This window comes from Astyanax mexicanus, chromosome 22, assembly GCF_023375975.1.
Source record: "Astyanax mexicanus isolate ESR-SI-001 chromosome 22, AstMex3_surface, whole genome shotgun sequence".
Classification (NCBI taxonomy): domain Eukaryota; kingdom Metazoa; phylum Chordata; class Actinopteri; order Characiformes; family Acestrorhamphidae; genus Astyanax; species Astyanax mexicanus.
In genome coordinates, this window is record NC_064429.1 from 28,295,860 (window position 1) to 28,323,859 (window position 28,000).

The following is a 28,000-nucleotide window of genomic DNA, read 5'->3' on the forward strand; positions in this document are numbered from 1 at the left end:
TAGCAAGCAAAGACACATGGGATGCAATACCAGTAATTGATAAGATGAATATAATGTATACAGTAAACATGATAACATGTTTAAATTGAAATTGAAACCTTTGAAATAAAATAATGAAATATGTATTGTATATGTGCATTAATGTATAATAAAATATATTAAGTTTTTAAATTACATTGACATGTAATTTTAAATGCCTTTATTTTCTTATTTAAAAGGTGTTTCTTTTATCACTTGTTGCCTCTGGATAACATTATGCAGTCAAACCTTTTTTTAAGCAGTTCTTGTTTTTTCCCCTCTTATAAAATTAATGCGTGTTGACAAATATTTGTATGTTTGATTGATTGCTCCATAGGAACCCATTTATTTTGGACTCACTCGCGCGCGCTCCTCTGGTGGAATAGGGTATTTTCTCTGGTTAAAGGTTAATGTAGGACGGCGTCGTGTATCCACGGCGACAGGGTGCAAATTTATTCATTTTTTAATCGGCACAGAAACGGGACAGAAACGGCAAACAACAGGCCGCTTTGTCAAATCCTCAAAATGAAAAAGGTAGGTAAAATAGGTACAGTTATCTATCTTGCTACTGAACTCGTTAGTTTGCTTGTTGGGCTGTATTTTTTGTGAGAAATGACGTTCGAAATTAGGTGGTGAAATTTTTCAGGTACGGTTGTTAGCCTAGCTAGCTAGTTAGTTTATGTAGTTTAGTTAGCTTAGCTTTAGTTTTGCAGTGCTAAATTCAACACATTTTCAATAGCTAAATGCTTATACTGTTAGCTATTTAACTAGGTTAACTAAGTTAATCAGTTAACGCTAGTTAAGTTAAAGGGCTCATCTTTTCCTTTAATGCTAGCTGTTGACTAATCTATAACGTATAATCTACTGTATTTAGCTAACTATAACAAAAAAAAACTTTTAGTTATATCTACTTGGCTAAGTAAAGTTACATTGCTGTATATTTAGGAAAGTAAATAGCTTAAAAATGATGTGATACAGCGGTATTCGTCTTTCTTTAAAGCATTTTATTTAAAGCATTTTATTTTGTAAATGTTTTGCTATTTTCTGGGACGCTTTATTATTATTATTATTATTATTATTATTATTATTATTATTATTATTATTAGTGTTGTTGTTATTCACACAATCTGTGTATAAAAGTCTTGGTAATTTACCGTTATTTACAAAATCTACAAACGTTTTATTGTTTCTCCTGAATGTTGGAAACTGTTATACTTTATAACACTTTACAATTTTTTTGTTTATTCTTTAAATTAATAAAATATTTCAGTTATTGTCACCATGAACATAATTATTAAAAAAATACCCTGTAGCTAAATGGCCTACCATTATCGTTAACTACAATATTTCACTACAGTAGATTTAGATAACTGAAATAGAACGTAAACATCTAATAACTAATAATAATTACTTATAACTTTCTGACAAGTAATGTACTCACTCTCAATGTAACCTAAACCTAATCAAATAATATGTACAGTTATCTTTCACTACTGTCATTAAATATTTATTGTTATTGTAATGTTGGTAATGTTATTGTAAAACAGTTCTGAGACTGTTGTGAGACTGGGGCTGTGCTGAACTGTGAAATGTTTAATGTGGGTTGTGTCTGACCTGTTTGTGTAAACCTGATGTAGAAATACAAAAGCTTATTTAGAAACTAAGAAAATAAAATAAAAATGAATTTTTTTGCTAAAGAAACCCATGTTGCACATTAGAGGGATAGTGATATCAAAAGGTAAGACAGGAAAATAAATAAGGATATACTATGATCAAAAACGAGTTAATACTGAATGATTACACTTATTTATTGCAAAGATATAGAAAATTATAAAAAGAAATATAGAAATTGTAGAAATTTTTTTTTTACCCATGTTGTGCATCAAAGGGTTAAGTTAATAGGGATGGGCATTTTAAGTCATTTTAATATTTACTCATTTTACTCATTTATAGTGTTAGAACGTCTGGCTTCAGGAATCAGGAGTTAGATTTAGGGGTCAGCAGACAGCTTGAGAGTTGACTAAGACATTTCAGTAGGACCTTTAATACTTTAGAAACTGCTTTGAAGGCTGCAAGGGGTGCAGGAGAGGAAAAGATAGGAGTTTAGGGAGGGGTGTGTGGGAGATAACAGGAGGATCACATGGTGTATTATCATTGGTAGGGGTTGATGGTCATCAAATGATCGTCACTTTGGTTGGGATTTCAAATTTTCAAACAAAGGACTTATAAACAAATTAGGCAATGTTGACTCTCGGCAGAGACAACTTAACTTTTTGTTCTGCAATGTTATTAGTTTAAAAGCCAGGGAAATATGGGGATAAGGAGTGAGGAAGTTGAAAACTCATAATATCTTCCAAAAGACAGTCGTCTATGTTCAATTTGGTTATCATAGCAGCAAGTATTAGAGATACAAAGTAACGCCATCATGCTACAGTATGCAAGTTACTGTGAACTACTAGTTTAAGTAATGGAGCAGCTCTATAAAACAAACTGCCTGACAGGTTCAGTGATTTCAGTTTCAGTGCATTTCTTAGTATTTTAGCAGTGTAGCCGTTTTAGACAACCACCAGATGGCAGCATTTCTCCCTTTCCCAGTCCCGCTATCTTTCTTTGTGTCCAAACTTCCTGTCCAGCCTAATGATTTAACTCTCAGGTTATACCTCACCTACAAGAATGTCATACCTACTCTTAACCATTCAGCTTAATCATTCCCTCTTTTTACACACTCCATTTCCCCTCCACTGCCACTGTCCTCCTGTCCTCTCTTTCTCCCACGTCTTCTTCTTTATTAACTATGTTAGGCCATCCCGCTGAATCCTGTGTTCTGCAGCCACCTTGATCAGCCTATCCTTCATCTGATTCCGCCTCATTTCAACTTCATCAACTCTTCCAGTGGAGCAGAAGGGAGGATGAAATGAGCCAACTCAATCCTCGACTTCTGCCTTTGTTATCTGCATTACTAAAACATAATGTCCTTGCACAGCCGAGCCCTCCCACCCCCTTTCTCTCTTTTCTCACTCATTCAATCACTCTGCCCATCCCTGGTGGGATAAGGAGCCAGCATTAGACCTCTTGCTTGCACCCCTCCCCTCTGTCTTTTGCTGTTCTCTGGGGTTATTTGATATGCCCCTTCTGACTGATGCAGAAAATAGGATTACTGTATTTAAATGACTATGATAATGAACTGTGCGTATCTTGCTATGGTCCCACAAGATCAAGGATTTCTCGTTCGTCTCCATTGTGAGCCGTTTTAGCTACAGCTTTTTGGCCGTGCTCTGGAACAATGGTCATCAGCGAGGATTTAGGCTTTTGTCGTCTTGGCGTTGCCTGATGTTACTCTGTTTCTCCTCTCCTGTGGCTGAGTTGCTTTCCTTTGAGTTGTAATTTAGCTTGAGCTTTTACCCACAGCCTTCTATGGCTATGTTCATTGTTATTTGCAAGCAATCAGATCACAAGGTTTGTGTAACCTAAGCTAACCTTACATTAGGAAATCCAATTTGAACATCCAAATCATCCAGACTGAGACACAATTGTACAAATATGATTGAAGTCTGATTTTAAACCACACCAAGATAGGAAGAATGGGCCCTTGCTTGGCTGATGTATGGCAGCATTGGCTGAGAGTAATTAGAAAAAAATGTGGTTGATGCTTTGCAACCTGTATCCATAAGGTTGATGCTTGGCATTGGATTTCAACTGATTTCTGATTTCCATTTTTTTTTAGGCAACATAATATATTTAGGTGTTGGCACATGTGGCTCTGGCCAATTCCCACATTATACTCTGCAACCAGGGTGTTGGCATATGTGGCTTGGGTCATTTCCTATATTTTACCCGGCAATCGAAGTGTTGGCACATGTGGCTCAGGCCATTTTCTATATTATACTCAGCAACTAGTTAATGTTGGTTTATGCAGCACTCTGCCCTTGATGTGAGTGGAACATTTGAGCCAGAATTAGGCCTAGATTCAATCCAGAGTCAAAAAATCAATCCAATGCAATTTAAGCTTGTTATGTAGTATTTGGCCTGGAAACAGCTGGTGTGATTTTTCTTTCTGGGCCTCCAAAAGTATAATTTAATGTGGTTTCTGGCTGTTCAGATTATCAAAAAACACTCTGCATACAATCTAGATATGCCAAAATATTTGCATATCTAAATATTGGATTCGGGCTGACAGTCTGAACATAGCTCAATGTCCTTTTAGAACCACCACACACTCTTTTCTTTTTCAGTACTGAACTCGGAGTGTGCTTGTTGCAGAGAGAAAGGCCTACTACTGTTAAAGCGGTTAAAACCTAAAGGAACTAAGTAAATATATCCCAGACTTTGCGTAGCTGCTGTAGGTTTGGTGGCATAGTGTGGAGGAGCAGTTCATCATCAGTGGAGTTTTGTCTGCTTCAGGCAGTTTTGATGTATGGCTGTCCCGCTGGGAAGGGAGGCATATATCATAGTAATATACACCAGTGCTAATGGTCCTCAGAGTGTACAGGAGATGGATTGAACTAAGCTGTATGTAGTATGGAGTAAATATAGGGGCCTTGCTTTTGTGTTTAAGAAAGCACATTGTATTGCCACAGACCACACTCTTAAAGGTGCCATAATAAAGAGTTTATAGAAGAACCACTGTTGGTTCCCTAAAGAACCTTTCAGTGGTTTACTGCTTAAGAAACTATATCGTATACTATGTTGTATTCTGTTGTATTTTATTCTTTTTTTCCTTTTCTTATATTCTCTTATTTTTCATGTTTCCTTTCTCTTTTTTATTATCTCATGTCTTTTACTTCTCTTCTATTTTGTGCACTCTTCTCCTCTTTTATTTTGTGTACTCTTATTCTATCTTTGCTTCTTTTATAATTTTCTTCCCTTCTGATTTTTTATTTTGTTTTCATTTCTTCAGCCTCCTATTTTTCAGTTTTTCTTTTCTTCCTCTTTTTTTACTTTCTCATTTCTACTGTTTCCTTTCTTTCCTCTCCTCTTCTCTCGTCTCCTCCGTAGTTAATTCCCTTTTGATGAGGCATGGCCAATAAATCCCATTTTCATGCCTGTGTTCCCTGATGGCCAGTAAATGAGAGATCAGGGGGGAAGATTTGGGGCTTCTGTTGTTCTCAGCACCCTCAGTGGTCCCTGCTGGGCAGCAGGCCGGCTGGGTCCCATTCACAGCCTCCTATTCACGCTCATTAGCGTTATGGCTTAAGCACGCTACACACTGTGGCCTGCGTTCGGCGGCGAGAAATCACAGATTCAGCCTTTTTGTGCTAAATCTATACAGTATTGTAGGATATTTTACGCTGCAGTGATCAGAGCAGAAATTTAGCTGCGCACACTGATATACAAGCAGGAAAAAAGGCTGGAAATGAGGGCCGGAAAGCCTGCTAATGCTATGACATGATGTAACAACGGGAGGAAAGCTGTAGTTGGACGTAATCAGGCGAAGCACCACCCAAATCCCTATTAAGGTCAGCTAAAGCATACATTAGGTAAAGATGCAGTGTGTGATAGTGTAGTTAGGGCCGTAGACTTACAAGCCTCATGCTTTGCGCCACAGTAACAAGCCATTTCATCTTCCACACGGACACTGTAGCAAAGCAGAGGCTCATTATTAATGGCTTGCAGCTGGGCCCACTGTAGGTACAAGCGCCACGACACAGATACATAAGCGCCAAAGCCCAATGCATAACCATAAAGTGCTGCCTTAATAAATAACCTCATGTAAATGAGCTGTGTAAAGTGACCATTGCCCATGTGTAGTCAATCTTAGCCTAGGCAGCACAGAAGCAATGCGTCACATCGCCTGTGAGACATAATGAGTGTGTACCTGATGAATCAATGTAATGAGAAAGTAATGAAGGGTAAGCACATCGATCATTGTGATTTACCAAGTTCCAGTGGTGTGTGATATTCATGTAATTGTACATTTAGGTTCAGCAAAGTCCAGCTGAGTCCAGCTATGTCTGGTTTTGAAGGCACACCTGCAATATTTACCCTTGCAGTTAGAGACATTCATAACGCTCTCTGAGTGCGTTGCATATTAGTTTAGCTTTTTTAGATTGTCTCTTTTTTATTTCTAACTTATTATGTTTATCTCTACCATTTCCTTCTCAATTTTGAAGGCTAATTACCCCTATCACTTGTAATGCCCCCAACACTAGGAGGGTGAAGATCAGTACATTCCTTCTCTTTTACAAGTCAGCCAGCATCTCTTTTCCAACTGCTGCTGATGTAGCATTACTGGGTAACCAGTGCACATTTGGAGGAAAGTGCAGCTTCTCAGCACCAGTACTTCAGCCATCAGACTCCTGTGCTGACCAACATTGCACTAGTGATGTGGAAAGAGCACGCCAGCTATCCACCCAGAGAAAGCATAGCCAATTCTGCTGTCTCGAACTCCAGCTACTGATGCCAATGCAGCATGATCCGGGATTTGAACTTTGGATCATAGTGACAATGTCTTAGTCCATTGGAGCTTTTAGAGCCAGATTCGGACCATTCCACCACACATTGTGTTGTGATACAGCTGTTATTCTAAGGTGCGGGCTGTAAAAACCAATCATAAACAACTGAACAAATGGTGCTGGAGGGATGTTATTTGATTTAGTGTAATACTCATCTGGATTACAAGGAGTTGCCTTTATAATGAAGGCTAACCCAAATACATGATGCCAATTAGCTGCTGTTGTGTGTAGAAGTACCCCATCAATTATACCCAGAGTGTCAGGATTAGCCTCTCATATAGGGAGCATTTTAATGCACTACCAGGTTGTGCAAAGAGAAGACACAATGATATGATAATTAGTACTGATTTATTGTACACTATATTGACATGACTTTGATCCTGGTTGGATCCAAGGTAGCTGCATTTCATGTCAGCTGTATTTAAGCGCTGCTCCAAAGTAAGGGACCTTCATATACAGCTGGGAATGAATATAAATGTATATTTTATGTTTTTTATTAGGATATTTAAGCATTTTTATATACCCATTCCAATGTCGGAGGAGTCTTAATCTTTATGCATTTAAAAACATTATTTTTCTATTACATTATGACAGTAGATTGTCCAGAAAATCATAGTTATCGTGACATGCCTTGAGATAATAAAATTGTCTGTATACTATGTGTTAGAGACAGAAAAATGCAGTTAGAGAATCTGGGGTTGTTGGGGTCGAATGGATAGATTTGAAGAGTTCAGAGAGAGTAATTTAAAGTTGAAAGATCTTACCCTGGTGATAATGGAAATATATAATATACGAGAGGGGTTACGATTCTTGTTTCTCACCTGGAATCGACCTTATGAATAAATGTATATTTTATCCGGCATTTCCTTTTGTATTTCCACATAATAACACCTAGATTTATTGCCATGTCATTCCTCTGCCATATGTTTGCAGTAGACAGGAGAAGTGTTGCGTCTATAATTATATTATATTCTTATCCCTTTGGGCCAATTGAAGATACTCAGTAAAAATAAACACCCCTCCCGCCTTGTTTATTATATGTGATATATTACATTCACAGATATTTGCTATAGTGTCGATGGAAGATTTACTTCTGTTTGAGAACAAAGACGAGAAGTACAACACACACACACACATAGCACAGTACATACACATTGTACACACTCCAGAGTTCCAGTTTTAAGTAGTGAAAGAAGGAGATTAGCCATAAGCCTGTAGGCCTGTAGGCCTGCTGTGCTCTGGCTGGGCACCAGATGGCGCTAAGCTGAGTTAGAGAAGCCAGTGAGTGGAATGAGCGTAGACAGATCGGCACGCATTACTGCTATTATCTTCTAATCACCTCCATCAACTCCTCTCTGTGAGGTTCTCAGGAAAGAGATGGATGTTGTAACTCAGACAGGAAGGAGTGAGACGAGATGAACAGGCTTGAGTCTGGACTGAGCGGATTAGAGCAAACTTTGAAACTCTGCAGACACCAGACAAGTTTTGGACGGATAACCCAGATGAATCCAAAGAGCTCTTCTCTGAAGTCCACATGATTTAGTTGTATTTGGGCAAAGAAACCTAGGAAAATCATCTTGCCCACACTGTTACACATGCAAGTCTTTCTCCTCAAAAACTCTACTCTATTTTTTACACTTAAATGTACTGGCTTTATATTTCTTACATAAGTAGGCTATTCAGCTTAGCTTTGTCCCAATGCCTACCATTTCTTGACTGCTATGTCATAGAAGGCTGTTAAAAAGTGAAGAACCTTTCGTATTCAGACAATGTTTGAGACAATTTCAAGGATGCAACCAATCCTTTTTGGTTACTCTAAAATGTTACTTGGTTACTCACTATTTTCTATGCATGTACAAAATACACAAAGTTTCGAGAAACAGACCACACCACTGGGGGAAAATATCAGAAAAGGAGGTCTCCAGAGTAGAGTTTGTTTTAGTTTAAGTTTAAAATGTTAAATAGGACAGTCTTGCTGAGGACCCGCACTACCACGACTGCAGCCTACGCTTTGTAGTACAGCCTTCTTCGTCTACAGGATCTTTGTTTACTTTGTGTTAAAACAGCAGATTTAGTGATTTACATAACATCCACAGGGTTAAAAAACACATACAAAATGAGTAGTGCTGTATATTATGCTCAGGTAGAATATTAGGTCATAGTAATTGGATTAAGAAGAGAATTTTGCTTGGCAGCAGTTTTACAAAGACAACATAGAATGATCAGATTGTTGTGGTGCACCATAAAACTTCCTACTATAACTACCACCTTCTTAGTAAGAGGAGGTGCATCTGTGGTTAAAGGCTCTAGCGCTAAATTTAACTATCCATAGCTTTAATATATTTTTTATTCCCAAACTGTAGGTCAACCCTGTTGCTATAGCTAGCTATTTGGCTATATTGACCACAATGGTGTCAATTCTTTATTGTTTTCCTCTTTGTACAGCCAGGTTGTCCACCCTCTTGCAGTCATGTTGATGACCACCTGGGCACCATGTGGTCTTATGTCTTTCAATGCAAGTAGAATAATGGCTGACCCAAGCTGCAAACATGCCTATCAACCTTATTCACAATCTGTAGGTAACAGATCTGACAGACTTAAGTACTTCTGAATTACAGTATTTGGTTCAGTCTCTCATAGAATGGTCCATATTAGCTGTACAGTGTAGAGAATCTGGAAGATTATGGGATTTGATCTGCACAGAGTGGACAATACTAGCTCTAGGGACCAGTGGCAAAAAGGCGCATAGCAGTCCAGACCCCTCAAACGGACTCTTTATGAATGGCTAAACGACAAAGAAGCAGTAGCCTAGCCCAGATCATCACAGATGTTATCTGAAAGGGGCTGCCCTCGTAATGATAGGCCAATATATGTGTGAGTGCGAGTGAAAACGGGGGGGAGCGACGAGGCTGTAGGCTACAGAGATGGACTCTTAGGGTCAGCGCTAAGCTCAGCTCAGCTCAGCCAAATCCTAAAAGCATACATGAGCAAGAGTGAGACAAAAGCTCGGTGAAATTAAAACCGGGGAGTGTGAAAGGACAGAGGACAGACAGGAGGGGCGTCTTCACTATGGGATGATTAGGTCCCCCTATTCTCCGTCCCTTTAAGACTGTGTGAATAATATGCTCCCGCTGACCCCTCCATGGACACTCATGGAGCTCCCCCGTTCTCCTACGGACTCCCCTCCTTTTCAGCAAGTCCATGCCTGGTTAATCAAAACACAATAAAGGGACAGATCACCAGTAAATGAGAATATAAAAGGAGCTTTTGCTTAACATAATCCCCCTCCTGATTTGCCTTTTTTTGTTGTCCCCTTCTCTTTCAGGGCTTTTATTGAGTCCTGAAAGGCACAATAATGTTTGGAAGGGTCCGATTAGCCGTTTTGCGCCAGCAGTCAACACGTTCCTTCAGGCATCTCTAAGTGATCCCTTCAAAACAATCTGCAGATTGGAATTGCTGAGAGGATTAAAGGCATGGCTTGAGAAGCTTGGTGGCACAGACCTAGAAGATTGGCCCTTTAAGAGGAAGATTTGATGGGTTTCAGCAGAGATGTTAACCACGGGGTCTGGCTGGGTCAGGATGGGAGGGACAATCAGAAAAGAACTGTGGGCACTTGGATTGCTTTGGTCACTATCGGAGGTCTACCCATATTATTATAGTTTTATTATATGAAGAACAAAGCTAGTTTTTGAGTTATTCTTAGGGTGTTTTTTCTAAGACCTGTGGGTGCTTGCTCCCCGGAATCATTGCATTTGGTACATCAACTGTGAAAGCTGCTTTCGAGGCCGGGAGCGGTCCAGAGTGCACATCTTTGGCCCTTCTTAAATCACTGGTCTGGGGTTTGCGTTAAGCAGACTCTGGTGTGGTCCAGTGCAGGTGTAAAAGATATCCGCTCCCTGTGCCATGTGTGAGGTTGCATGATTGGTTCAACTGTTTATAAACAGTATATCCTAATGAACCCACACTTTTATATAAAAGGAGCACACATGAAATTCACGATCCACAGATTGAGTTAAAGTTATTTTATATAAAAACAAACAAGCAATAATGAGCCCCTCCCCCAAATGAGCCCAGAATCGGTCCTAAATGCAGATTATTTGTCCAAAGCAAGTGTAGAACACCCTTTGAATCGTTCGGTTTGAGTGGCCTTAGCAGACCTCAGCAGGAGGTTCACTTTTGGGGGGTCCAGAGTGGCGAGAGAACATCTTATCCATTTTTCCACCTAGATAGTTAGACTGAAAACTGCCTATAGGGAATCCACAACTATTCAGCCTAATGAAAGTGCCTTAAACCAAGAGTTGTTGAGATGATAGCAAGCATACACAAGCAGACGCAAGCATTTCCACGGCTGATTGAAGGGCTCCTTTCTGCCTGACAGGCAGGCATGTCACAAAGCCTCATCTTCCCCAAAATCACACACGACAGCATTGAAGGCAACCAGCACGCTGTGTGACTGACATGCTAGCGAGCTACCTTCATGCTAGCATGCTGCCTTCATGTTCCATCCTGCTAAAAAGAGACAAGGGGATCAAAGACACGAACATACCACCGAGCGAAGGTAGCGCATCCGGTTGTCACCCTTGCTGTGGTTTGATTCTCCATTTTCTCACCTTCTCTGTAGTCACACGCTCCATAAAACGAGGCCTCGAGACGTTCCACTTTGAAAGCGCGGAAGAACGGCGGCGCCATGTTTCTGTGGGTTTGTAGCAGGCCCTTGGCCCCGGGAGATGCTGGCAGAGCCGGCGATGACAGGCTAGCAGCAAGCCGTACTACCTGCTGTTGCTTTCTGTAACTCTTTACCTGTCAATCATCACGTAGTTGTGGCTCTGGAGAGGTAAACTGTGGATTAGACGAGGCAAAGTGGACCACGGGCTGACAGCAGTACAATGTAGACTGCAAACGTCTACATGGTACAAATTGAGGAATTAACAGATTCATATTCAACATCAGCATCATTGAGCTTATTGAAGAGCTCAGTTGAAATATTCTTTTTTACCATGTGATGACATAGATGTCATATTTGACTGTCTTTTGGGTATGCTCTATGGTAATTAGTGCCTTTTAGGTTTGGCCTAATGAAGATTACACATTATACAGTAATGGTGGTACTGATTTCATGCAATGTTTTATGTACTGTCTCATGTAGTGTCTCGTGGTGATGGTGGAAGGCGAAACAAGACGACAGCCAGACCAATAAACCTCCAAGATGTTTTGATGCCCTGATTCTTTTGTGTCGTAAATGCTTTCTCTAAAATGCACTTTAAAACATTTTTTTTCCTAGCGATAACACTGAAACACGCTTGGTATAAGTACTTGCATGATTGACAGCTTTCCTTGACAGATATTTTCAAGGAAACTGAAACTTCTTGGCCTTACACTAGAGGGCTCTGGGGAGATGAAGCAAAAAAATGTAGCGTTTTATCTTCAAGCCATCGAAAAATGGCTGTTTTCTCACTTTCTTCTTCTTCTTCTTTCCATTATCATACACAGTCTGCAATCGGAAAGAGCCAGTCCAGAAGACTGTCCTGTCCAGGGCCTGATTTTGTCTATGGAGCACCGACCATTGTCCGTGACGGAGGAGTGGCAGAGGGTAGGTGACAAATGATTTAAGGCAGCTATTGCCACCTCCTCTAAGACCAGCAAACATCCAACCTAACAAACATTACAATAAATATAATAAGTTTCTTGCCTTTCCATTCCTAACTAGTTCTGTCATGTCACAGGATGATGTCACTTACATTATTCAGGCCCTTAGCCCTCGGTGTCAGTGTGCTCACTCCTGTTAGCACACACGCTAAACTGTGTTTGGCTTCTAGCAGCTCCGCTGTCTCTCACTTTAATTATGCACTTCCCCACAGTGGACAGGCCACGGCTGCCAGTGTCAAGCCCTTTATTCTCCTTGTAGCCTGAAGTGAGCCACTGGCACCCTCAACCAGAACTGCCTTTGCTATAGGGCTGTCATGATAATTATGACTTATCACATTATCTTGTTATCTTGTACAATATGTGCAAATGACCTCAATATTTTTTGTGGACCTCAATATGTTTAAAATATTTACTCGTGTATTTGCTGATACAATAAACATTAGCACCTTATTGTGCTTTGTTGGTATGTCTAAGGGATGTACAAATTTTTTTGAAGAAATATTAGATCTTTGTAGGCTGTTTTATTTATGCAAAGGTGAGAAGTGTCAAAATAAAGCTACAGAAAACCAAAGCAAAGCTCATTCAGACAGTTGTATTAGTAACAACTTAGTTCAAGTAAGAGGAAAAAGATCTGTGCAAAAAAAAAGATTGTCTTACAGGTAGTGGTATCTGTATCTGACATGCAAAAGAAGTAATGCACCACCATTTCAAACAGCCTTTCAACAGCAAAACTGATTTAAGACCAGAATACATACAGAACTTCGCACACGGCCAGTACCCTGCTGGCACCCATACTGTCCCTGTCTTGTGGGAATGGGTCCATAGGTACATTTACTTTAAGTACAAAATGAAGTGGATCTCTGAAGAGTCTCATAGATTTGCTGGTGGCCTGCTGATATATTAAAGTGTGTGATTCCTGTAATTGTGACAAGGAGAAGAAGAGGGCCACTGCAGCCGCCACTTTGGTAAAAGCATCAAGCGCAGTAAGACAGCATCATAAGGATGCTTAAGGACTAACGAGTCCTGAAATGCCCCCGATGAGTTACACACAAGTGAAAGAAGTATGTAACTACTTGCTCTGTCTGAAAACAAATAAGCAGTAAAAGAGTAATAATTCACATGATTAAGAATTTGTTATGAAACAGTGGTGTCTCAATTTTATGTATTTTTCAGTTTATTATTTAAAGTAATAACTATTTAAATTATATATTATTCCAGCAACTTACATTTGAATCGTGTTACTCAGGAAAGTTGGGTTATAGTTGGGTTATTATTAAAAAATCCAACATTATAAATGTAGAAGCAGCGGCAGTGCGCGGCACTTCGTGGTCTGTGGCATTTGTTCTTGTGTAAAGCGCTTGCGCTAGCCGCAAAATACGACAGAAAACACTGAGAAACTGAAGAATTATGTATGGGATTACATAATTCTCTCTCTCTCTCTCTCTCTCTCTCTCGTTTCTTAGATTGATCTCTCTGATAAGTTGTGTGAAAACTAATAAAATCTAGCAAGCCCACTGTAAAAACAAATTAAAACTTACTGAACTGTAGGGGAAAAAATAAAAACAAAATAAAATTAAACTATAATAAAAATGAAAAATGTAATCACGTAGCTCTGGGCGCATGTAAACACCTCCGCATTTGACTTGCAGCACTGTGTGTAGCTGTTCTTAAAAATCATTTTAATTAAATAATAGTTTTATGCTATGTTACAGTGTTAATTAACATAATTCTGATTATATTATGCTTATTCAATCAGCCCGAAAACAGCCAGTTTATGGGGCGGATCGGATCGGGTCGGGCTCGGGCTCATAATGACAGTTCATGGTTCGGGTTGGGTCGGGCTCGGGCAGAACATGCACGGGCTCGGGCTGGGTCAGGTTGGATTTTTTGGGCCTCAAGATACTATCAGCTACAAGCTTATTTGATTGACACAAGCCACAGTGTGCCACATGACACAGTGTGTCCCAAGAAAAAGTTAGCCTCAAGCTTTTCTGTTAGTTGCAGTGTACAACAAGCTAATATGTTAGCCGCACGACATAGTGTGTCCCAAGAAAACATTAGCCACAAGCTATTTTGTTAGCCACAATGTGCCACAAGCTCAGAGTCATCCATAAAACACAATGTGCCATAAAATAACAATGTAGCCACAAGCCTATAAGTCTGACACTTGTTAGTATGGTTTATGCTGTAGTAGATTGTTTAGCAGAATGCTGTAGCTAAATACATCATGAACAGCTGAATTTAAACATGTAAGTTATATACAAGTATGATATGCATTGTAAATAAAATGTAGTCTGATTTGTTTGAGCGTGTGTAGAGAGAGAGAGAGAGGGACAAATATATTGCATTCTCTGCTGTTTTTTTTTTGTTTCCATGTCTTTCTCTCATTCTTTTTTCAGCCATCTCCAATTGGGACACTGCCTCACTAAACACCAGTAGCTCTGCACGAAAGGCAGAGCGGGATTTTGTGGCTCTGAATCGCGAGGGAGTGAAGTCAGGCATGGTGACAGCCAGGGACCTGCGGCACTACCGTGCGACCCACGATATCCAACGCCCAATCGTAACAGACCGGCATCCTCCAACACGAATACCACAGGACATCCCCTTTGGTGTACCTACAAGGTGTGTGTGTGTGTGTTATTTGTATATTTTCAGGTCAGTTTATTCATATTTTTTGTACATTTCAGCAACATAACTAGACGTTATATTGCCAGGGGCAACAAAATAAACAAAGCATTTCAGTTTGGTTACTGAAGTTAAGTTAAGGTTAGGTTAATAGTTAGACTTTTCATATTTTATGTACTGATAATTTTTAGACATACCAAATGGTTTAAATGTTTCAACTCAATAAAGTGCATTTGTTTTATTTTTTCCCTATTTAATTTTGCCCATTTTAAAAAGTGAATTTTGTTATTGTAATATGCACAAAAATAATTAATATCAGAACGTATTAAGAATTCTGTAAAATTGTGTGATTTATGATTGTGAATATAAAGTTATTTCGAAAGGGTGAACTCAGTTTCCGATTTTAAATACTACTGTCCAGTGGTTGTGTATATCTAAAATACTATACTGTACTGTAAAGTCATGGGATAGTACTATACACATGTATAAACTGTTAGTTAATCTTGTTAGTGATGTTGAACACTGGCCAGCATCCTCATGGTACCTACATGATCGTGACTGGCAGCACCTTGCTAGAATTATCTCTGCGTAGAGACAAACGACATTTTATATGTAAATTACATCTACATAAACAAATTAGGCAACATGGCAGAGGCATAATAGCCTTAGTGGAACACCTGAACCATTTAACAGCTGTATTTGAATGCAATGATAACAGCCATGGGTTCCATTTTTACACTTTCCTGTTTTAATCCAACATCTATAATTTCAACTCACTGCTCAGCAGCAGTTGCCATCTGGAACTAGAGAGGGTTTGAGAGGTTAAGCTACATATCATATACTATATATTTATATATATGTGATTACTAGTGCTATCAAGTAAATAAATCGCACATTTGGGACACATTATTCCGTATTATTCTTTTACATGCTATTCTATATAAAGAAGCATTATTAAATTTAATTGGAGAATTGTAATTGTACAGTGCTTCTCTTCGGGGACCGTCCCACACATGCCCCACACTGCTCTAACAGTAGCCTATTTAATGAGTCAAGTGTATCCTGTTCCCTAATTTTCTTCAGTTTAAGTCATTTAGAAGAAGTCCGCGTCCCAAGATACAGAGCGACAATACCCATATGAACGTCCTGCTAATTTCTGCAGAGACGTTGGACGCACCTCTCTAGGGAGCAGAGGCTTGATAATGGCTGTGTTATTTATAAATTAGAACAAAGGAAAACCAATGCAATAATAACACGGTAACCACCGCTACATGACTAAATGCCATCATGGATCCTGTTTCACTCACTCCACTGTAGACACACAAAGGACAGCCACACACGTAGCTCGCTGATTGTTAAATCGCTAATCAGAGGAAGGAGGCCCATTAGCGCAAAGTAAAAACAAATGTCAACACTTAGCGCAGGGAAAATTGTCATGCATATTTTAAGGGAAGCTTTAATAACTGTTATCCTGCAGGGCGTTGTGTCTGATTGGAACATATTTGTGATGATTGCTCTCTCTGCGGATGTACACTCACATTAAGAGGTCACTGCTGTGCTATCAGAAATTATACATGTAAACACACTCACACATAGACACACACAAATCTAGCTAGGTTAATTTTCCATGACATCCCTATTCACTACCCACATGGTGTTCACCACCATTTACTGACCAACTATGGGATGATCAGTCTGGGTTTATTGAATAAGTAAGCACCATATTTTTCCATCAAGGCCTACAGAAGCTCAGTAGTATTGTTAGGGTCAAACAAATATAGCTACAATTATTAGTGTAACTACCCTTACAGATTCTGTCAAATATGGCTATGGCCATGTCTGACATAATAACGGTTGAACCACAAATTGACGTATTTTAGAGTGCAATTTTACCCACTAATGATCCAGGTTTCCAACATTAAATTACAAAATAAAACAAAACTAAATAGTAAAGCAGGTCTGGTCTACTTTGTGCGTTGTACAGTGCCAGTCAAAAATTCTATGAAATCTCAGTCAGCGTTGTACGGTAATCTGGAATCTGGAATCGCTTTTAATTAACAGCTGTGCTGGACTTGACAAGAGTGTTTGAGAGCATCAGTTGTAAAGTTGTGAAAAGGTATAGTTGGTATAATACAGTGAAAAGCCCTATTTGAGTAATGTTCTAATCCATGTTATGACAAGAACTACTCAACTAAGTAAAGAAAAAAAAAATAACATCTGTCAAACTTTCAGGCAAATTATCCTCAGTTCATTAGGGTCACCCTCAGCCTCAGAAACCACAAGATACAACTCACCCCCAGAGAAGAGCCCACCTAGAGCATTTTGGTTTGTTTTTCCTTCATAGTCTGGATAACTTCTGTATTCATTTACAATGTAGGAAAAAAACCTAAAAACATTGATTGAGAAGGTGTGTCCAAACTTTTGACTGGTACTGTATATAAACTCATCTTCAAAAAATAGTTGCTAAAATGTTTTAAGGAAGTGTTTCTTTGCAGTTATATTTAGAAGAAGGGTAATTCTTATTTTTTTAGCTACACATGCAGAAGTTTACATGGAAGACAGCAGTCTGCGGACGAACAGCGCACTGGAGTGTGCGTTTAAAAATGGCTTATTAATGTAATGTTTGTCTATGTAGATGTTGGTATCAAAACTGCCCACTGCCCAAGTTACATTGCTGTTGGTTGAGTCTTTCTGGGAGAAACTATTTTTAGTTTATTGGTATATGTTAAATAATACAAAATATTTTTTTTTTCCTTTTTTGTTTAGAAAAATCCAATCCAAATACTTTCTTATGTGGCCTATTTTACTTTGTATAGAGTAGCCTTTATCTAACCACTGCCTATAGAGAAAGCTGTTTATAAAATGTGAAGAGATTTCCTGGGAACAGATTTCCTGACCTCACATACAGTGTCCTAGACTGGAGTCCCAGACTGGAATCAGGAGACTGGAGGAGAGACGTAGTTCAGGGACAGGTGTGTGTGTATCTGTGTGTATAGGGAATACAGAAATACAGAGAGAGAGAGAGAGAGAGAGAGAGAGAGAAAGAGAGAAAGACATCTGCTTCTTCACCTGCGCGGAGTGTCTGCAGAGATCTGCCATGAGGCCTGTGCTTAGAGCAAAAAGCAGGATTATTACAGCAGATAGCAGGGAGAGAGAGCACTCCACCACAAGCTCACTCGCCCCCTTTTCTCTCTGTATATATATCTACTCTTGCGTTTCCCCCCCTTCCTCGTGGGTGTTGATGCTGTTGCAATGGAGCTGAATTATTTAACTAATAACACACCCTCTCAGTCTCTCTCTCTTTCTCTCTTGCTCTTACTCTCTCTCTCTCTCACACACCACGTACACGTACACGCTCACACACTCACACACACATACACATTACTCTGTGTCAGATTTATTCTCCGCTTGATGCATGGGGTGTGAGAGAGGGGAGTGTGTGTCTGTTCAGTCAGGAGAAAGGGATGGAGCAATAAAAGATAAGATCATGGCTCCTCAGGGACTTGTTTGGTCCTGCTCTCTATCCATCAAATGCTACTCACCAATGCCAAGGTCAGCCCTAATGAGGAAGCACCAGGATTCTAGCAGAGAGTGTCGCTACAGCCATATTTTACACACTTTACACACACACTTACACATATATATACACACACATAAGGTATATTCACATTTATAATGCAGTGTGTTCTCGCACATACATACACACACACAGTCGCTGTACATTCACATGTACAATAGAGCAAACACATGCACAAAATATCAAGTTGGTACACATTATTGCTTATAGAGCACTGTATATTATTTACTTAAGCATAAGCAATAATACAACTGAGGTTTATGCTGGCACAAATCTACAGCGGTCAGTACAAACACCAGTGTCAATAGGTAGGGTTATAGTAGAATCTTATATGTGACTTTTTGTGATTATACCACTGTTGAAATTAATAAATGCAAAAAATAACGGTCATCTTCTGGCAGCAAAATAAAAGTTTTATTTGGAAACTCAACCTAAAATTAATTGTCACATGATGTTACAAACAAATTCTGTATTAGTGGAACACACGAATTATTTGTTTAAACTTTTAAATGGCAGTTTGATAACACTTTATATGAGTGGTCTATTATAGCAGGGTTCCTGCAGGTCCTCAAAAAGTCTTAAAATGTCTTAAATTAAAATCTGGATACTTAAATAATATATATATATATATATATATATATATATATATATATATATATATATATATATATATATATATATAATATTAATTTATATATAATATACATTTTCTGTAAATTTGCTGTAGGTGGGGAAACACAGTGGCCTCAGAGACTGTGGACCAGCCGAAACATTTGTGTTGTTTTGCTGTATATGTACTTATTTTTTCAACTTTTTGGCTTTGGACAGGTTTTTTTTTTAAATGTATTTATAATGGAGACTGCTTTAAGAGTTCTTTCATTATCCTTTATTGTTCCTACATACATCACAATAGAACACATTTTAAAAAAGGTACTAAATAGGAAATGTTTAATTTTAATTTCCAATACAATAAATTATTTTCTACCAAAAAAATTATGACTACAATTTTGGGTCTTAAATTTTATTTTTTAGGGTCTTAAAAAGGTCTTAACAAGCATTAAATTTAAATTCAACTAACATTCAACTGAATATCTATTAAATGCAACTTAACTCTTAACTAGAATGTGAATGATTCTTTGTGGAACCTAACACTAACATTAAGCCTAACATTTAAAACCCAGCCCTTACTCCTCTAATCAGGAAATCATTTAATTTCATCTAAGGGTTTAGTTGCAGTTAATAATGCAGTTAGATGTTTATTTGAGCATCTATATGGCATTTATAATGGACCATCCAAATAAAGTGTTAGCAACAATCTTTGTACAAAATTAATAAAATTCGTACAAATTATCATACAATTATGAAATGCATTTTACAGTAATGTTTATGCATAACAACAGTCATTTTGTAAAAGGTGAATCATTGTTTGTTTGTTTTTTATTTGTAAAAGCATACTGGCAAACAATTGTTCAGTTATTTACCAGTAATTTTATTTGAAATGTCTGTCTAAAGAGTCTCTCAACGGATCACATTGTGGGGGCAACCTCACACACCGAATGAGCTCTACAGGGTTATAGTTCACTGAGAGGGCAGCAGAGGATAGCAGCAGCCAATCATACTCTCTCTAGCCAGACCGCTCTGTTTGGATTTTCAGTGTATGGATGATCCTGTGGTCTGGAGCTTTCTGAGCTGTCTCGGTCCAAACTCATCAGGATGCTTAGCCAGTGATCACTGAGACATGTGGTGTGTACTAATGATGCAATAAAACTAACAGCAGGGGGTGGAGCGGAGAGCGGCTTCTTACCAGCCAGTATAATTGAGATGTAACACAGGCCCACACTACTCAGCTGTGGTATGGTGTAAGATATTGCTCTTACGGGTGATGGGGGGATAGAAGGAAGGGAAAAAATGAAGAAAGGTTGGAAGGATGGCATGAACTACTGGCCTGTTCATGCCCACATTTTCACACAAAATGATTTCTATTAAAGCAACTGTTGCAAAAAAAATCTCATGCTTAATTACTAAGTGGGAATGTGTTGTTGATCTAGTTTAAGCTGTTGAGTAAAAATAATGAATGGTTCTAATCAAATGGTTCTAAGCAATTCCATTGAAGAACCACTTTGGTTCTATAAAATAACTGTATTTGGAATAGAAATCTGAGACTTAGAAAAACGTATATATTGATACAATCAAGGGAAGGTTCTTCATATCTTTAAGACTTCACACTTGTACACCTCCATTACAAAAATGGTTCTTCAAACTACCAAAAGTGGTATTACTCAAAGAATCATTTGAAGCATCTTTATTTTATGAGTGTACAAAACTCTTAACTCTGCTTCTCCACTCTAAACAACAAAAGGAATCTATAATTTGACATGCCACATCCTGTGGAAGCTAAAGAAGTCTGTACTGACCTGCGGGATATGCATGTTTGACTCCTGCATTGAATTTGAACAGAATGTCGCTGGTCTGTGTCCACAGAAAATTTTAGTCAGACATCACCTGTAGGGTAACATCTTACAAATTTCCCAAGCAATTCTCCGATGTAGCACTTCATGATCCATTTTCATGCTGCTGTCCTATGACTGATTCTACCTTGCAGATTGCCTTACTACCTTGCAACAAAATTTAAGCATGTAGAGCATAGACAGGTCAACTAAAAGAACACTGAAATGTCCCATATAAACTGTTGTTGGTTGCTCTGCTCCCCTGCAGGCCTTCTGAGTCGATCGCTGACATGCTGCAGTACAGGTTTGCCCAGAAGTGGCTGGAGGAACAGCAGGCAAAGGAAAAAACTTTGCTGGGACGCAAGCCAAAAAAGGTGAGCTGGAATAACAAGACATGTCAGGTTTACGTCTGGCCAAAACATACATTACACTACAGATTGGAATCCTTTGAGTAATTGCTTTAACTTAATAATTAACCTTTAATTTTATTCTAAATAGGTTTGTAAGTACACACGTTACAGAAACATGCCAAAGTTAAAGCACTGACAGCTCTTGTGAACAGAGATTCAGCCATTATGTTTTATTTGAACTTTGTGAGTTTTAGTCTCCAAACCTGCTCCCCCCCGTCCCATCTCCAAATAATTTTTTTCTCTGGCTAGCTTTTGTTTACAATCCTCCCCTGTCTCTCTTGGCGTGACTTTAGTTTCCGCCCATTCTCGTTTTTTCACCCATTCCTGGGTTCCCTATCTCCTTATAAGGCCGTTTTTTCCTGGCCATGTCCCAATTCACTAGCCAGGGCAGCTGTAGTGTATAAGGCCGAGACCCTGACGACACGGGTTATTTATTTATCTTTTCATTTCTACTTGGGTTTACCTGCTTTGAGATTAACTGTTCTGCAATTGGGTTCAACAACCTTCTGGGCTGGAGAGATACTAGTCTGTAGCACTCCATCCCATTACACTTCATTTTTCAAAAATGTTTTTTTTTTGTGGCCCGCCACGTAATGGCTTGGAAAATATCTGGCCCGTGGCCAAACTTAATTGCTGACCCCTGATCTACAGAATAAGACTTGTCATACCCTTGCCATAGTGTGTCGATCTGGCAACCCATGTGTCTAAGGAGGAGCAGGCAGGGTAAAAACCTCTCTCCAGTGTTTGGAAATTGGGCTCACACTCTCGCATTTATTACTGATTGTTTCTTTAAGTGAAATAAGGCAGCATTTACCTTATTTCATATATGAGAGCTACATTGGTCTTCCTGGTGATCAAGGGACGGTGCCCATACCTAGCTTTACTGGTAAATTTGTTGCATTCTCAGTACCACCAACTTCCAATTTGCAATCTACACACTACAACATCAATACACACTACACACAGGCACTATATAGATGTAGCTCCACACCAGCCTTTCTGAAGGCTAAGGCCACAACTATCCCACTGGCTTCATTAATGTGTACTTTTCTAATTTTATTTTATACAGTGCCACTCTTTTTTGTCAGTTCTTAATTCTAATTTTATTTCCATCTAAAATGTTTTATTAATATTTAGTTGAGCAGTGTATTTTGTTATATATTTTGTTATATATAAAAAAATGTGATATTGAATATCTGCACCAATATCTCTATATGCCCCTTACTGTATATGCACCTCCCAGGTTCAGCTCGGGAGGATCCGGGACACCCGCACCACCCTCCTCCAAAAGGCTCGGCCCCTGGAGCAGCCCCCATCCACGTGGCAGCTGCCCCGTTTCCAGCAGGTAAGGAGGCGCTGTGCTCTTTAGCTTTGTTCTGTGCTTCTTCTCCGCAGACATGTGCTAATTTGTGTGTATTAGTGGTTCATTGACCTCTGATTGATTCTGATTTTTATTGCACTTGATCACTCTATTCAGCAAAGGGGTGTGAACATAGTAGGGCTTAGCTTTCTATGATGTTTCATTCATACATACATGCATATGTATACTAACCTGGAGTCTGAACAGGTAAAGATAGGATGAATGCATAATGACTCTCTTATCACATGCATCTGAATGTGTGTAAGTATGTGTGTGTATATGTGTGTGTGTGACTAGACAGTGTGAGGTCAGAGGATGCTGCTTCTGAGGAAAATCAAAAGAGAAAGTAATGATTTCTTTGCAGATTCCCATACGACACACACACACACACTTATACACACATACGTACACACACACACTCAACACTCCAGCACTCATCCACTGCAGTAGTCCTGCTCCCACCCTCTGTATCATCTGCCCCACTCAAGCCACCAATTAAATCAAAAGTGGGCTTTTTTCCAACCATTGGTCTTTTGCACTGACAAGCAGGCTATCATCCTGACAGCTCTAGCTGCCTGCCAGTGAAGCTTGAAAATCCTCTATTGACAATGCCCAATGCTTCCAATTATGAGGGAATCAGACTCCTGCTGAGCTAACCATCTCCCTCACCCTCACATACACACACTCACACACACACACACGCACTCATACACACTCACACAAGCCTACAAACATGCATATACACATACTCCCAAGACCACAAGACTTCCTCTAGACTTGCAGTGGATATGTATGTGGAAATACTGTACAATACACATACATATGCATGCCCCTTTCCACCCACTCCTCCCCATACCCTCACACACATACATATCCACACCACTTTTTTTATTTTCCTCCCTTGCTTTCATTCATTCCACCTTCATCCCGTCCTCATCTCTGCGTGCATCTTCCTCTGCAAATTACCCACACAACCCGCGGCTGCCTGCGCACCCGCCTGCCAGTCCTGTCGTCCAGCCGCCGTCGGCTCTAATGAGTGTGTTGGGGAAGGGGGGGGGGAGTTGGGGGTGGCGGTGGTCTAGGACGGGAGGGAGGTAAGTAAGGGGGGCTTCTTGTTTTGGCTGCATACTCGTGCTAAATTCTCTCTTGTATGACAGCTGACGGTGAGGAGGGAGCGTTAACCTTATAAAAGATTTACCTCTGCTCATTATAGCCTGTCAGCCAGCGCTCCCGTTGGCTGCGGGTTCGACATTTGCATCGCCGACTCCTCTCCAGCGCGCAACGCTTGTTCCGCTTCCCCTCCATCATCTGTTTGTTTGTGTTGTCACTCTTCTTCACTCTGCTCTCATTCCGCCTTTGGTGAGACGCATGTTCCTCCTCTTTAATTCAAAAACCAAACAGACAATAAAAAAAAAAGTACCAAGGTGCCAAAAGTGTTTGAGCGAGAGAGAGAGACGACAGGATTTCTTACAAACTAAAGCGGGGGAAACAAAATAACAAACAAGGAAATTATATAAATAAACACACCAGTGACACCGGTGAAGTTTTTGGTCCGCTTCCTGCATCTTCCCGCCGATTTGATAAGGGAGCTTATTGCAGCGATTTCTTGTGTGCCGTTTGAAGCATCTATCAAGCATTTGAAACATGTTACAAACATAAGCCAGCTTTTTTGGAACACATTTAACATCTGAAAAGAAAAAACCCAAACAGATAGGTAAGCCCACCGGGCTGACATGCCTGGTGTTTTGAGCCATTTTTCAACTCCTAAATGTGTTACGCCAACAAGCGTTTGCTTGTTGCCTTCTTGTCAGTATCCATTTCTGGCTGCCAGTGAAAAACGCTTTAGGGAAATTGAAATAAAATGTTTGTGAGAGGCGTTTGCCACCTTCCTCCCCTCAAACAACCCTGTTTTACCTTCTACTGTGAGTTTTGTGTTTGCGTATTTGTGTCAAACCCAACTGAGTCTGATGAGTAAAATGTCATCTAAAATCTGTAAATATGGCAAATTCAAACATCGCTATTATAGTACACTCACTGATAAAAGAATAAGACAGTAAAAGTGGAGTGAAACTTTGATGAACAGTGATTACAATATTAAAGCGAATAGATAAGTTAATTTGGTAAGCTGTACAATTGAAAACATGCTCTAGTGCCCTGTTGGGCGCCTCTAGCCTGGATACAAGGTGAGACAGGGCTAAATGCTAAACTAGATCTGTTTAGCATCTTCCGGCGCATTTGCCCACCGATGTTGCCGCTGGGCTTGTAGATCCTGCTCTAGACTCATAGTTTCCTAAAGCCTATGGTCCCATGAATACTGGTCCAATCAGTTGGTGCAAATCTGGAAAGTGTTGTAATCTAGAAGAGAACATCATGACAAACACCTGCTGTATGTGGGCGTGCATTATCCTGCAGAAAAATACCAGTTAAAAGCTCTACTATGAGAGGTAACACACATAATTCAAAGTGTGTCAGCTTGGTCAAATGTCTGTTAAAAGTGCAGAGTCACTTCAAGCTGTCAACAATCTCTCACCAGGAGGTATACTACCCTGGTGCACTAAGTTGCCTCTGAGTGCCTTTTTCATAGGGTAGTGAAGGAAGCACTTTTCTTTTTTTTTAATCAGACCACACTCTAATCATTTACATATCTTCCTGAGACATAACTTCACATAGAGTTTTGCAAAAATCCAGGTGCATTATTTGTTTATTTTTTGTCACACAGTTATACAGGAAAAGGTTTTCTTTTTAATTGTCAAGTATTCTCTGTTAGGCCACTTTTTTACACATATACTATGCAACTCATATTCACACCCTCCTGCTGCACTTCTTTCTTCTTTCTTACCCAAACCCCCACAGCTGCGGCCTATCAGGCTGTTATAAGCGTTCCGCCTGCCATCAGCCGAGCTAATGGCATCCACAGCAGACACATGTCAGACAAACAAAACATGCTCACGCTCCAGCCAAGACCCCCCACCCCCCAACACTGAGACTAGCTGCTGTCATCAAACTATAGCTGCCTGCAAACACAACACTGCAAACAGTGGCAGCACACAGACAAGCAGGCACTACAGTGGACATCCATCCGCAAGGCAAAGAGTCGGGTGTTAGCGTTGACTCATATAGGCCCCTTTCCTGCACACAGATTTACTGAATCCCTGTTGACAGTGTGTAATTTAGTTCAACCCAGCTGTGTGTCCAGCTCAGAGTGAAGGCCAGAAGCACACCAACCCAACAAACACTGACAAACCCCAACATTTGTAGATGTGCTGTGTTTGTGTGTGACTGGAAATAGATGCTAGAATGTTCTCCTGTTATTCACGCTGTTCTATGTCAACTGACCTTCTCCATTCAGACTATTATGATATCCTGCATTCACAGTGTCCAAGTTTTTCTACAATCCTGTTCTGGAATCATCTCTTCGATTCTTTCTTTTTAAAATCATCTCCCTGATTCACACAATTCCAGAAAGACTCCCCTTGTTCTCATTGTTCCACAATGATCTCTCTGATTTCTATTGTAGAAGCACTTCTCAGATTCACTTTGTTTTTAGTCACCTGTCTCATTCACAATGTTCTAGAATTCATGCAGTTTTAAGATCACCTGACAGATTCATTAGGTTTATTATATCTAGGACCCCCTTCTTAATTTATTTTATTCTAGAATCACTTCCCACATTCATTGTGTTCTAGAATCACCTTACTGATCACACTGTTTCAGATTTAATGTGGTTCTAAAACAATCTGACAGATTCAATATGTTTATTATATCTAGTCAAGTCAAGTCAAGTCAAGTAGTTTATTGTCAATACTGCATATGTACAGGACATACAGAGAATTGAAATTATGTTACTCTAGAATGTTAATCTAGAACCCCCTTCTTTTTTTGTTCTAGAATCACTTTCATGATTATTTCTGTTCTAGAACCACCTCACTGATTTACTCTGTTCTAGAATATCATCACACTGGTTCATATTGTTGCAGAGACGCCTGCCCCATTCACATTGTTCTAGAATCATCTTTAGAACCTCCTTTCTAAATAATTCGGTTCCAGAATCACCTCCCTTGCTCATATTGTTTCAAAATCACCTCCCATTCAGTTTGTTTTAGAATATATTGTTCTTTTTAATTACAGTATTAATTACACTGTTCTAGAATTCATACTGTTCTTAAAAAACACCGCTATTCACACTGTTCTAGAACTGTTCTTACTATTAATTATGTCATGGGCACACTGTTCTAGAATTGTCTTCCAGATTTACAATGTTCTAAATTTAGACCTTGAATATATGCTTAAAATATATGCTGTTCTAAAATTCACACAGTTTTAGAAATACCTTCCTAATTCACAATGTTCTAGAATCAATGACCTCATTCACAGTGTTTTAGAAAATAACCACACTTAAAAAAACAATCCTGCTGTTATAGAATATTTTATCTATATGGTTCTAGAATGTTCTCTATTTGCAAAATTCTTAATAATTTATAATGTTATAGTCATCTTTATTAACAATGTTCTAAAATCAATTCCTTCATTCACATTGTTCTAGAATGACATTCATTCACAATACTCTAGAATAACCTCCTTCATTAACACTTTACTAGAATTAGCTCATTTATTCACACTGTTCTAGAATGGCCTTCTTTCTCACTGTTCCAGAATTACCTCATTCATTAACCATATTCTAGAATTACCTAATTCATTACCACTTTTCTAGAAATGCCTAGTCCATTAACCCTTTTCTAGAATCACCTCCTTCATTTACACTGTTCTAGAATTACCTCATTCATTAACACTTTTTTAAAAATACCTTCTTCATTCACACTGTTCAAGAATTACCTCCTTCATTCACATTGTTCTAGAATGACATTCATTCGCAATATCTAGAATTACCTCCTTCATTAACACTTTTCTAAAATTACCTCCTTCATTCACACTGTTCTGAAATGCCTCATTCATTAACGTATTTCTAGAAATGCCTCATTCATTAACCCTTTTCTAGAATTGCCTCTTTCAACAACATTGTTTTAGAATTACCTGTTTCATTTACACGGTTCTAGAATTACCTAATTAATTTACACTGTTCTAATTATTTTTTTAACTCACACTGTTCTAGTCAGTTCTCTCCAATTTAAACATTCAAATCAGGGTCTGTTGCTGTTTTGAATTTATGATCTTGTATTCTCTGCTGGTGCTGTTTCAGATTGGACCAGCTCTGGACACTTTCAGGGACCCTGAAGCTCGAGAGAGAGCCATGGCTGTACACAACTCTGCGTCCAGAAGAGGAACATAACATACATAATAGAGACACATAATCCAGTTTTTATCTCTACAATCCACCAGTCTGTCCTTTAGATCTCTTAACACTTTATTACACACTGTTATAATGTAAGTATTTCAAATAATTGTACACATTTTGGGAGAAAAATATAAATAAATTATGTAGCGCCTTTATTTGTTTGTGTATTTTT

General features: G+C 39.1%; 1 protein-coding gene across 1 annotated transcript; it reads left to right on the plus strand.

Annotated features, from left to right (window-relative positions):
- Positions 1–403: 403 nt before the first annotated feature.
- cfap77 (cilia and flagella associated protein 77) lies at positions 404–27,983 on the plus strand. Its single transcript, XM_007239914.4, has 6 exons — positions 404–552; positions 11,961–12,060; positions 14,516–14,738; positions 21,034–21,139; positions 22,419–22,520; positions 27,733–27,983. Exons 1-6 carry the CDS (start codon positions 544–546, stop codon positions 27,820–27,822), a joined length of 630 nt encoding a protein of 209 aa, XP_007239976.3. The 5' UTR covers positions 404–543; the 3' UTR covers positions 27,823–27,983.
- The last annotated feature ends 17 nt before the right edge of the window (positions 27,984–28,000 follow it).